This window comes from Callionymus lyra, chromosome 1, assembly GCF_982586985.1.
Source record: "Callionymus lyra chromosome 1, fCalLyr1.hap1.1, whole genome shotgun sequence".
NCBI classification, from domain to species: domain Eukaryota; kingdom Metazoa; phylum Chordata; class Actinopteri; order Syngnathiformes; family Callionymidae; genus Callionymus; species Callionymus lyra.
In genome coordinates, this window is record NC_141818.1 from 7,677,384 (window position 1) to 7,689,879 (window position 12,496).

Consider the following 12,496-nt stretch of genomic DNA (forward strand, 5'->3'; position numbering starts at 1 on the left):
CAGACTGAAGACAACAAGCAAGCAGCAGTCTGGACTCGCGGGTCGTCAGAGCAGCAGGACTCGGACTCGAGTGGACGTGTGTCGCGCCGCGGCGCCGCTAACACGGAGCTGAGCTGACAAGCTCCCTCTGTGCTGCGGATGACGCGCGGGGTGGATGCGCAGGCGCACAGCGCCACCCGGTGGACGAGGGGGGAGGTGACAGTGGGGCAACGAGTCCCTCTGCAGGCGCTTCCTTCTATATTTGGACTTGACTCGTCATCTACAATAGGAGCTCCTCTAGTCACTATTCTTGGACTCTTCTAGTCCAAGTCCTCCTCCAGCCATTCTAGTCTCCGTGTACTCGAGTCTCCAGTTTCTGTCACTAGTCATTTTCGCGCATAATCCTTGAGTCAGTGTAGTTTCAGACTCCTTCCCGTACAGACTCTAGTGTTGTACGTTTGGGCCTTGAGTCCTTTAGTCAATGTTGTCGTTCTAGTCCTCTCACCCTAGTCCAATATCTCCTCGAATCATTTTAGTTCTTGTCCTGTAGTTACTCCAGTTTCAGACTCCTAGTCTCACACTCAAGTCCGCCTATTCTCAGATCCCTCAAATTGCATTCTCTTGTCTTTATAGACTTAGACTCTAGTCACCGAATTCCAAGATCTCAATTTATTCCAGGTCTTCTAGACTCTTCTGTTGTACATTTTTTATCAGAACCTGGGCCAAGTCCTCTAGTTACTTTTGTTCTAGACTCTTGTCACCCTAGTCTAACATCTCATCATCTCTAGTCGTTCCAGACTTATCGAGTCAGTCTAGTCTCAGACTCGACTGTAGTACATTTTCATCATAGACTATAAGTCATCAAGTCTTTGTGATCCTAGACTCTAGTCATATCTCCTCAAGTCATTTTAGTGACAGTCCTCTAGTTTCAGACCTCCCTTGTTGTTCTAGTCCCACATTCGAGTCATAGACTCTAATCAGGTCAGTCTAGTTTCAGACTACTCTAATGAGTCGAGTCTCAGACTTCTCTAGTCATTTTAATCTCAGAAACTCTTGTAGTTAGTCTTGGATTGTAGTCACCCAAGTCTAAGATATCTAGTCATTTTGGTCCCAGTCCTCTAGTTACTCCAGTTTCAAACTAATCTAGTCGTATCCAGTCGTTCAGGTATCAGACGCGAACCTGTCTAGTTACTGTCTTTAGTCACCAAAAATATTTTAGTAATTTCATCCACTAGTCTTATACTCGAATTAAATCTAGTCAGTCTGGTCAGATGGTAGTCACTTCATTATCAGCCTCCTCTAGTCCAAGAATATAGTCAGTCTGGTCTCAAGACTCAAGTCATCTTGAGACACCACAGAAGAGTCTCGTGGTGGACCCCACTCTGACGTGGCTGCCCACCCTGTGGTCCCCAGCCCCCGCGTTTGGACGCTCCACGGTCGCTCGCCCCTGAACGCCGCCGGGACGTTCTCCAGCTCTGACCAGATGGTCGCCGAGCGCTCCGTCGCTGCTTCGAGCGACCATATGACGTTCACAAGTCCCCCCTCCCCCCGGCCCCCCTACCCCGTGGCTGCCAAGACTGCGGCGGCGGCGGCGCTTCTGGGGGCCCGGTGGGCGAGCCAAGTCTCCGCACAAACACTCTCTTATATTTAGCAGAACTCGCAGATTCCGCACGGGAACATGGCGAGCTCCAGTCTCTGGGCCGGTTCCGAGCGGGGCCCGGCGTTGGTGCAAATTTATTCACTGTGAAACTCTGCGCTCCCGGACGTGTGACTGGACCGAGTCCTGAACGGACAGAAGGACTCACACACTCCAGTCTGACTGGACCTCACCAGTCTGGACCCGCTTCGCTTCCTCCGAGAAAGTTAACGACAAAAACTTAGTGATGACATCATTGCCACGAGGCGACGTCAGAACCGGAATCCCTGCAGTGGAAGCAGCTCATAACTGATGACATCAGAGAGTTTGTCAATAAAAACAACTCTTGAAAACAGGACTTTATTATCCGACAACAGGAAGTGGACGACACAGTGGCGAGGAGTCGTTAAGGCTTTTGTGGTGCTGTGGCATAGCGGTCGAGTCAATGCTTGCAGGTGAACGGCGCCGCTCCAAACGGGTCCAACTCCACTGGCTCAGGTTCAACCAGTTCAGTGAACGGCACCGCCCCGAAATCGTCCATCTTTTCATCGGGCGTGTCGGGCGTCCAACATTTGGCGGCCGTCACCTCGGCCTGAAACCGGGAGACGTCCGGCGGCTGGAATGGTTTCTCTCCGAAAGGGTCCAGAAGAGGTTCGTCGGTCGACGCCGCCTTCTGGCCAACAACCATGCCGATGTTTTCTTTCGCGTCCGACGTGCTCAGGTGCTCGTTGCTGCTCTGCGAGTCTCGCCGTCCCACCCGCTTGTGTCGGCGGACTCGCTCCGGCGTGCGGAAAGGTTTCCCGGACTTCCTGCCGCCGGTCGGCGTCCCGTGATGACGCTTCCCGTTTCCAACGCCGCCTCCGGTCGTGACGTCCTGCTTGTTCTTCCTCTGCCGGACCGACAGTTTCTGGAGGCTTCGCTGCTTCAGCCGCTGCTGCCCTGGACTCCCGCCGTCCCTCCACAGGAAGACGTCCTCGGCGCTCCGGGACGAGGCGAGCAACGCGGACGGCTGGAAAGGGGAGGAGCCAAATGCGTCGATGCAGTCGGGAGAGATCGGGGGAGTCTGGCCCGATGCATCGTCGCCTCCGCCAGACCTGGACGGGTTCCGGCTGAACGGAGCTTTGATGAAGACATCAAAGTCGTCAGCAGGGCGGCGCTCTTGCCCAGGCTCCGCCGTGGTAAAGACGTTGGCACTGGTGAAGGGCGGCGCTCCGAATATGTCCATTCCAGCCGTAGTTTCTTCAGGTGCGACCACTTTCGCCGCCTGTTTCTTGAGACGACCTTTGACTCTGCCGGACTCCTCGTCCGTGTCGTCCTCAGAGTCCATCAGCAGGGGGTGTTGGCCCAGATTCTCGGGCTCTGTGTCGTCGCCGTGCTCGCTGTTGGGCACCTCGTCCTCATCTTCTTCTTCGCTGCTTTTCGGTGACGGTGGGTCCGACTCGAAGTCACTCTCCGAGTTGTCGCACGGATGAGTCCTGCTGACGAGTTCCTCTGAGGTGGAATTGACCTCGGAAGATGCTGCTTCAGAACCTGAAACATGGAACAGAAGACGTCATTTGGGCCATTCTGATTGGAGTTCAATAGGTCGCACCAGCCGAGTGTTAGAACTCCAATCCGACATGAGACTCCCACATTAGAAATCCACCTCCAGTGGCTTTGGACTCACTGTCCTCTGAACCCGTCACTGGTTGTAAAAACTTAACTCGTCTCTCTCGGGAACTGGACAAGCCACCGCCATGAGTCACAAAGACGCAGAAGAAGTTCTGATTTGATGTTTTTTATTATCAAACAGTTTTGATGGAAAAAAAAAAAACATTTGTTACAAAAGATGCTGAAGAACAACAAGAGAGACGGAGGCTCGATCCGAGTTCATGAAAATCAAACTCGAAAAAAGATTTTTAAAAAAGAGCCACAAACATGTCAAAGAAAAGATTGATCCCACAAACCATACGAGCGCACACGAGCACGGTATGTTCAATGAGCGTGCACGTGAACCTGCAGGGTTAAGTCAGTTTGTAAGTGTGTGTTGTCCACTGAGCGTGCACGGAAGTCATCGGAATGAGGCATGAGATGAATAAATTGTCGACCGAAAGCGTAGAGAAACAATGTTTTCCCACCAAGTCGCACAGCTAAAGAAAAGCTAGCATCACTAGCAGTGTTAGCGTCGCTAACAGAAGCAACACAAAGGCACTTGAGAAGCAAACTCACTGGCAATGGACGACTGCTCGTGTACACCTCTGCAACTTTCCTCACCCACCAGCAGAGGGAGCCGGAAATGATACGACACACACACGTCAGTCTCAATATGAGAGAAGCGGAAATGGTTTGCGTTTGTCGCCCCCTGCTGGTCGAGTTTGACTGCCATAGTAAAAAAACGCATCCGATAAACGAAGCTACTTCATGATAACATAGCGGGAACGTTTGGCTGAGACACGTGGAGGTTTCTTGAACGTTCGATGAGTTGTCAGGGATCAACACAAAGATGACGCACAAGCAACAGAACCGACAACCTCCTACTGCCTTGCTTCACAGCTTCATGTTGCATAAGTGGACGAGCGGATTGGACTTCCGGGGTAAGGGTGGAGGAGAGAGGGTTTTAGGTGGGGGGTGGGAGGGGGCTGGGGGCGGCAGAATCTGGTCATCGTGGTAACGACACCTTTAAGACTTGCCTGCAGTTGCCACGAAGGGGGCGGAGCCAAACAGGTCCTCCGGCGGTGACTTGGCATTGGTCTGGTGGTCCGAGTCTACGCTGGATCTGCTGTCAGGCAGTCGACCTGAGACACAAAGAACACAGTGTTCAGTGCTTGATCAAACAGAAGAGGTCGAAGAATATATGGATACACAAAAAACAAAAAAAACAATACCATAATAAGATATCATTAAGAAATTAATTTTTTTTAAATGTAATTTGCTTTCAAACCATATTTAAAGTTTTTGTGTGTATAAAATAATATTTTGCAATTAAAATTCTGCAGCAGTCATTACGTTCTCTGTATCCTGGAAGGAACAATAATATCCCCCAAGATCCCAGCGATGACTAAGGACTAGAGGATACAGTTGACTCCAGCAGCTTTTAAAGCTGAGGTCTGGACATATTTTGGTTGCAAAACAAATGAAAGCAGTTACAACTTTGTCAAGAGTACTGCAAATACTACAAATGTATCCTTATTCCTACAGTATCTCAATATATAATATCTATAACCTGATATGTATAGTATTGCCTGATTCTTGACAAGACACACACGCACCTAAAATACAGTATGTGTGTATTAAAGTGTGAGTCTCTGACCTGCTCTGAGGAGGTCAAACTCTCGGTCGATCAGCTCTTCTTGGGTCAGTTTGCTGAAGTCGTCTCCAAAGGGGTTCCAGTGCGACATGTCGGGGGGGAGACTGAGCGCCTTGCTGCTGCCGTGAGACGTCGGGGTGAAGCTTTCTGTGGCCTGCTGGGGGGTTCTGGGACAGAGAGATATCCATGTCAGGACATAAGGGGGTCACCCTAGCTAGCTGGTGTGTAGGTTACCTTAGGTCGGTGGAGGAGGAGGAGGGGTCCAAGGGTCCGACGGGCCGACTGGGTGCGGCGGCGGTGGGCGTGTAGACGGACTGCTGGAGGTCCAGAGGGGGGGTAAAAATCGGCTGCTGGACGAAGGCCTGCTGATACTGCTGCAGCTGTGGGGGAGGGGCAGAGGGGGGAGACGGGTGAGGGCCGAGGTGACGTCATAGTGACAGAAACCAGTTCTGGAGTCGGAAAGCTGGGACAGTGGAGGGGTGAGGAGGAAGTAGTGAGAGTTAAATACAGTCGACCCGCTGACCAGAACCTGGACCGTCGTCGTGACAACAGCTCAGACAAACAAACCATCAATAATAAACAACAGCTTGAACCCAGAACACAAGACGCGGACTGGGTCGATAACGTGAAGCACTCGAGACGCTTCTGTAGCCTCAGCCGGGTCTAGAGGAGGTGAACAAGCTGTGACTTGCAGTCAGAACCAACGTGGTTCTGGGCCTCTACGGATAATTTGCTGCAGGTCAGAGGTCAGCACTGTAACAGATTTTCTGGGTTTCAATGTTTCTGCGTACGAGCGGAGGAACGCAGCGCCGCGACCCGCCTCATATGTCGGACCGTGAGCGGCGTCCTCGGGCGGCGTCCTCCAGACCAGACGCCTCTGAAGGGAAGCAGATGGTCGTCTGTCGGCGGAGGATCGGAGCCGCGGACCTGCGTTCGTCTCAGAGAGACTTGGAGCGAGTCAGCGGGAAGTTTGAACGTCTGTTTGGCAGCCGAACCGGACTAAAGGCTGCCAGCGTGTGGCGCCGTGACTTTATTTCTGACGTCTCATGAAGAGACTTCCTGCTGAGGCTCCATGTGTTCTAATCTAATCGTTCCATTAGCGACTCGCTGGTCTCACCATGGCGACGTATTGGTTCTGGACCGCCTGCTGCTGGTACATGGGCTGCATCATCATCTGTTGCTGCATCAAAAGCTGCTGCTGGTACTGCTGCTGGTACTGCTGGCACAAACGCACAAGGTGACCCTGGAGCTCCTCCAACAGACAGAAGCAGTCGAGTACCGACCTGAAGATACTGAGGCTGATGATGATAAAGCTGCTGCTGGAGTCGCAGGTCTCCCGGCTGCAGCTGCTGCAGGACTCGGTTCTGCTGGCTGCTGCTCTGAGTCTGCGGCGCTGGCTGAGCCGACACAAAACTCTTCTGGCTATTGTTGGGCACAGTGGAGCTCATCTTGGGCAGCAGAGTCACGTTGCTGTTCGCCGCCTTCGGTCGCTGTCGAGGAGCGATGGACGTTTCTGTCGGACCCACCGATTCACTGATCCTGGACGCAAGAGCAGACTTCAACTTTCGATATTGTCCACCACAAATAAATTTTATTTTTATCTCATTTTAATTTCCTGCTCATTTTCTTCTTTCTGCTACAATATTTTGATGTTTTATTAAATTATTTTAGTCATGAAGGTACCTTTTCTGTGTTTTTTTGTCTTAGAACAAACAAAACAATAACTATAATTGTCTTCATCAACTTCCTGCTCGGGTCTATATCAACTTCCTGCTCCGGTCTTAATCAACTTCCTGCTCCGGTCTTCATCAACTTCCTGCTCGGATCTATATCTACTTCCTGCTCGGGTCTTCATCAAATTCCTGCTCGGGTATATATTAACTTCCTGCACCAGTCTTTTTAAAATTCCTGCTCTTCTTAATCAACTCCATGCTCCTTTTACTCTTCGACTTGCCGTCTCCATCAACTTCCTGCTCCTGTCTTCTTCAAACTTCCTGCTCCTGTCTTCTTCAAACTTCCTGTCTCCATCAACTTCCTGCTACTGTCTTCTTCAACTTAATGTCTTCAGACCCAGACTGGACTGTTACCTGGCTTTGGTGATGCTCTTCTTGGCAGCGACCTCACTGGCCGTCAGAGGTTCTGGAAGCGAGGAAGGGATGGAGGAACTCTGCAGGGAAGCAGAATGTGGTTAAGGACGAACATACAACGGACATTCAAGTGCAGCTGGACTCACAAAGAGGTTTGGTACTGGACACTCTCGTCCTGCTAACTTGAAGGCCACATATGAAACCTGGTAGATGTCAGGTCTCTTCTCTTGGTCTGGTTCCAGCATGAATCCTGCAAAAGACCAGATTCAGAGACAAGTCCTTAACTGTCGCTGATCTGTTCTTGTTGTTTACGACCTTGTTTGTTGCTCTTTTCTAAACACTTGTTAATTAACTTTTTCCCTTAAAGGGATAGTTCACCCAAAATTGAAACCCGTTATCTTCGTCCAAAAAGACATTTAAAAACATCCAAATGGCTCCATGCTGCTCCTTTGTCATGTCCCTCTTGTGTTAAAGTGAGTAAATCACTTTAACGCCAGTTCCTAATAATTCAGCAGCAGTTCTACTCTTCGTCCACCAGGGGGTGCTGCTGCATGAGTTATGTCATAAGCGCCAGTTCAAAGCGGATCCAGCAAACAACATGGAAGGGCGACCATGTGATACTCTGACCCAACAAGAACCCAAACATGGACGAGTTACTTCAACTTCAGCAGGTCAGCTGACATTAGTAGACCCCTGACTAGACCCTCTCCTGAGGAAGAACTGACAAAAGAGGAAGTGGATGAGAAGTAGGAAGTGATTAGGGCTCCAGACTAATAGAATAGAATAGAAAAGCTTTATTCATCCCCAGAGGGGAAACACACTTTCACAACAGCGCAGTTGAAAAAAATAAAGTGCAAGGAAAAAGAAATAATAAAAGAGATAATACAAAATAAAATAAAAACGATCTTAAGAATATACAAATTATTTACAAAAATTTAGGTTTTCAGTTAAAAACAAATAAAAAAATACATTTTTATTGTAGGATATAATAACTACAAGGCATAGATTTTACTAGTTACTTCATTAAATATCATTTTTTTACATTACATTTAGACCAAAGAATTAGGTCGACATTTAAAACAACATTATCAATATTATTATTATTATTATTTTGATTATCTCTCTTATACATGTACAACAACTGCATGCTCATCACTGAGATGTGAATGTCCTAAATATAAACAAAATGAAGATATGTTTGATAAGAGGATATTCTGACATGAACAAAGTTGATTAAATCACCAAGAACAAAGGTCAGAAACATCTAGTTAACCTTTTACTAAGATTCAAACCGTTTAAATGCTGTGGTTTGAAAGTGTTTTCGAAGTGGTAGAGAAGGGATGAGAGAAGAAGGAAGGGGGGAGAATTCAGGAGAGGAGGGGAACAGAGAAGGAGGGAGGACAGAGAAGGAAGGAGAGGAGAAGGACAGAAGAAAAAAAGAAGAGGAGGACCGAAAAAGGTCAAAGTAGAGGAGGACAGAGAAAGAGGGAGGAAGACAGAAAAAGGAGGGAGTAGTGAGGACAGCAAGAGAGGAAGTGGAGGGAAAAAAAAAAGGAGGGATGACACGGAACACTCACGGATCAGACAGTGCAGCTGGAAGGAGAACTTGGAGTTGTCTGGTATGATGAAGGTTCCGTCACAAATGGCCACTTGACTGTCTCCAAAGGGAAGCGTGAAGAAACACAGTTTGTACAACAGGCAGCCGAGAGCCTGTGGACACACACACGGACACACACACGTACGCACACACACACACAAATGTCACCTCAAGACTAGGAATCTTCTCTGGTGAGATCTACACAAAAACACCCGCACACTCACCCAGATGTCAGCTTTAGTAGTTATGGACTTCCCTGCGTAGAGATTGATCATCTCAGGAGCTCGATAGGAGAGAGTCGTGTACCTGCAGTTACACACGTGTATGTAGTACCACGATCATAATACAGTAACCGTCGTGGTAGAAGCCACAGTGACGGCAGCAGCACTTCTGGTCACGTGACTTACTTCTTGATCTCGTCCTCCACGGCGCTCACGCCGTCCCGGTGCGGCTGGAGAACCTTGTGAGTGGCGCTGCCGAAGTCGCACAGCACGTAGCTGCCGCGGTCGTTGAGCAGGATGTTCTCCACCTTCAGGTCTCGGTGGATGATGGGGGTCTTGCACTGGTGCAGGCGGGCCACGGACTCGCAGGTGTCGCAGAAGATCCGGAGGACCTCCGCCTCGCTGAAGCCCACGTCCAGACGCTGGTTCATCTGCTTCACCACCTGACCCGCTGCAGCACACGCCAGTTAGACCCCGCCCCACTCAGGCGCCACACCACACTGGTACCTTTGCAGTACTCCATGAGGATCAGGACCTCCCACACGGTGTCGGACACGGCGCCCACGGCCGAGTCGAGGTAGCCCACGATGTTCTTGTGACCCGAGAGCTCTTTCTGCAGAACCAGAGCGGTCGAGGTCAGAGCCGAGCCAGGCAAGAAGAGTCGAGCTCAGAGCCGACACTCACCATGATGGTGATCTCTCGCTTGTAGACATTCAAGTCCTGCACGTTGTTGACGTACATCCTCTTCAGGGCACAGGGCACGCCGCTGTGGGTCCGGACCAGGAAGACCACCGAGAACCCCCCTGTGGGGAGAACGGATGCGTCAGCTGGGAAACCAGGACCAGGACCACTGCTGGTGGCAGCTCATGAAAGAAAGTGGTCATATTGAAGACAAATAGTGGACCTGCAGCACCAGAACTTTCTTCAGGTGTGTCCCAGCTAACCAGGGTGACCAATGTCGAATCGGATGACAATATATATAAATAAAGGTCAAAAAACATTTTCTAAAGAACAGAACTGAAACTGACAATTTCTTTTTCACTTCCTTCTTCCAGTCTCCCTACAGATGTTGACATCTGTCCATCATCGGGCCAAGACTTGGACAAACTTGCTGAGTCAGCAAAAACCTGCAGCACTTGTCTGTTGTTGTTGTGGCTCATTATTTGGCAGCTGACACTTGCAGATGGTTCTTACTGTGGGCTTTACTTTGCAACTCTGAAGTAGATTCTGTTTAACTAGTCTTTCCGGGTCAGATTGACGACGTGGAGACCCAGGTTCAGTCAGTCCTGTCTGGCAAGTGAGAAGAGTAAATACTGAAGGCAAAGTAGGTGTGTGTACGTGTGCATGTGTGTGTGTGTGTGTGTGTGTGTGTGTGTGTGTGTGTGTGTGTGTGTGTGTGTGTGTGTGTGTGTGTGTTCAACATAGAAACAACAGGCAGATAATCTTGACAAAACTGTGAAGCGTTTAAACTTCATGTCAGTGTCACAGCAGCAATGACGGTTCTGATTGTTCTCTGGACCCCAGCGGGGCCCCCTGACCTACATTAACCGTGACATCATCAGGATGAGCCGGTCCTTGCTTAGAACGCTGCACTGTCACCACTTGGGCCATCGTGTGGTCAGCGAGTACCAGGCCCACACCAGGGGGCGCTGTCTCTGACCAGCAGCCTCTATAACGTTGACATCGTTCTGCAGCGACCACGTGACCTCAACACTCAGTTTCTGGGGCCTCAGAAGTCCCAGATGTTTCCTGCTGTACAGAACTTGGAGGTCAAAGGTGACGTGGAACAGTAAAGGACACTCAAAGGGTTCATATCAAAAACTTCCTTTTCTGACATGACACAGGATGGTCACTGGAGTACCCGGAGTAAACACTAGAGTTTGAAGTTTATAAAAACAAACGTGTCGAACTAAAACCCAGTGGTTCTGGGTGTGTCCGTCACTCACCCTCCGCCACCAGCTCTTCCACGGTCACCTGGTACCGACCCACCGCGAACACCTTCCCGACGTAGCTGCTGACCCCGGAGCTGGACCCGGACGCTCCTCCGAGTCCTCCGCTCTCGGACCTCGGCATCCTGGAGAACTTCTTCATCTCGACTGGCTTCAGGGTCCAAACTATCTACTTCCTCTTCTGAGCCTCTCCACCCGCATGCTCCCCGGTCCTCTCTCTCTCTCCCTCTCTCTCTCTCTCTCTCTCCCCCAACGGTGGTGAGATGTTGGGGCCCCGGGGCCTCGTCCGAGAGCTCGCGCCTGGGACTGTCTTCCTGCTGGTCCCGGGGTGTCACCTCCGGCTCGTTAGCTCGAGAGACACATAGCGCTGCTGGCGGGCTTTGCTAACGCGCGTGAGGCAGGAGAAGAAGAAGTTCCGAGTCCAGGGAGAGACGCGACTGGGACCCGGTCCACCGGCGCGGAGCCTCGATAGGGGGCTCGGGAGTTCTATCAAGCGGGCGACGGAAGCTCAGTCGCGGCTCGTTGTCTCGTTAGCTTAGTTAGCTTTAGCTTCTCTGCGGAGGAGGCGGGGCCATGCAGCGGCTCATACCCGACGCTAGGAGTCTCTCACTCGGACTCGGGGCGAGCTGTGTGCCGCCGATTTGCGCGTCCACTCCCAGGCATCCGTGGGCAGACCGTGAACTTAGAATTCGGGGTGTGGGGGGGCGAACGGTGGTCGACACAGTGGGGGGCGAGGGGGGGGCATGAGTGACAGTCGAAGTGACGCGGCCACGCCCACTTCCTGTTTCATTACAGGAGACGCTGCGTGGCGGGAAACATCAGTTTAACCCTGAGAAACATTATGACCCAACATGGCTTTTGTTGACCAGACTTGACTTTAACAATGAAAGCTGCTAAAGAGTAACAACTGCTTTTACAACAAAACACGTCTTTCTTCCGCCACGGGCTCTCGGCACAACTGGTTTCCTGTCTGTGTTCACGTGACCCGAGTCAGTTGCTCAAGAGTCACATGACCGCCTGGACTGGTGAGGTGGAAGACGGGGTTTAATACAGAAGATGGACATTCATGACAAAATAATAGCATTCGATTGCACGTCCGATACAAGTACAATGCTAAAGATCGCAATGCAAATATTATTTAATATTTATTTTATAGATTTACATTAATATTTTATATTGTTTAACTCAAGGTTAATTATTTCAATTACACAAGTACAACTATTCAACTGCACTTGTGAATAAATGAAATTACACAGGATGAGAATATTTAAAAAAAAAGGTTAGAAAATGTTGTTCTCTCACACAGAACCATAAGTCATGTGTTTCCACGCTTCTTGACGTTCATAAAAGGATCCTGAACCCTGCACCAAATAATAAGTTATTACTATTTCATTATTTTTGACATTAAAAAACCTTCAACACCAGTGATAAAAAGCATTCACAGAATAGAATATAATAGTGTTCATCCTGTGGCGATGTATCCATTGTCCAACATCAGTTTTTTATTTATTTATCTATAGCAAGTTTAAGCTTAGTTATTATTTGTAATAATAGATTCAATATTGGACCCGCTAGAGAGCTGCACAGCCTATGTATGCGTTAACCGGAGTTATCTACTTTGTACACATTTTTAATCTGATTATTTATTGTTTACATTGTAAGTTTAAACAAAAATATCATGACCTTCCAAAAGGGCAGTTTAAGTGGCCCTTAAACGCTGACACGTAAAAGAGAACGTTTA

General features: G+C 49.5%; 1 protein-coding gene across 1 annotated transcript; it reads right to left on the minus strand.

The window, feature by feature from the left end:
* Positions 1-1,958: 1,958 nt before the first annotated feature.
* On the minus strand, positions 1,959-11,476 carry bmp2k (BMP2 inducible kinase). The gene is given in 14 exon segments (XM_087790319.1): positions 1,959-3,145; positions 4,285-4,389; positions 4,905-5,068; positions 5,136-5,281; positions 6,019-6,157; positions 6,159-6,440; positions 6,989-7,068; positions 7,135-7,238; positions 8,566-8,698; positions 8,810-8,891; positions 8,993-9,257; positions 9,314-9,419; positions 9,491-9,609; positions 10,753-11,476. Coding segments are annotated over 14 exon segments (2,958 nt in total). The 5' UTR covers positions 10,898-11,476; the 3' UTR covers positions 1,959-2,057.
* Between the last annotated feature and the right edge of the window lie 1,020 nt (positions 11,477-12,496).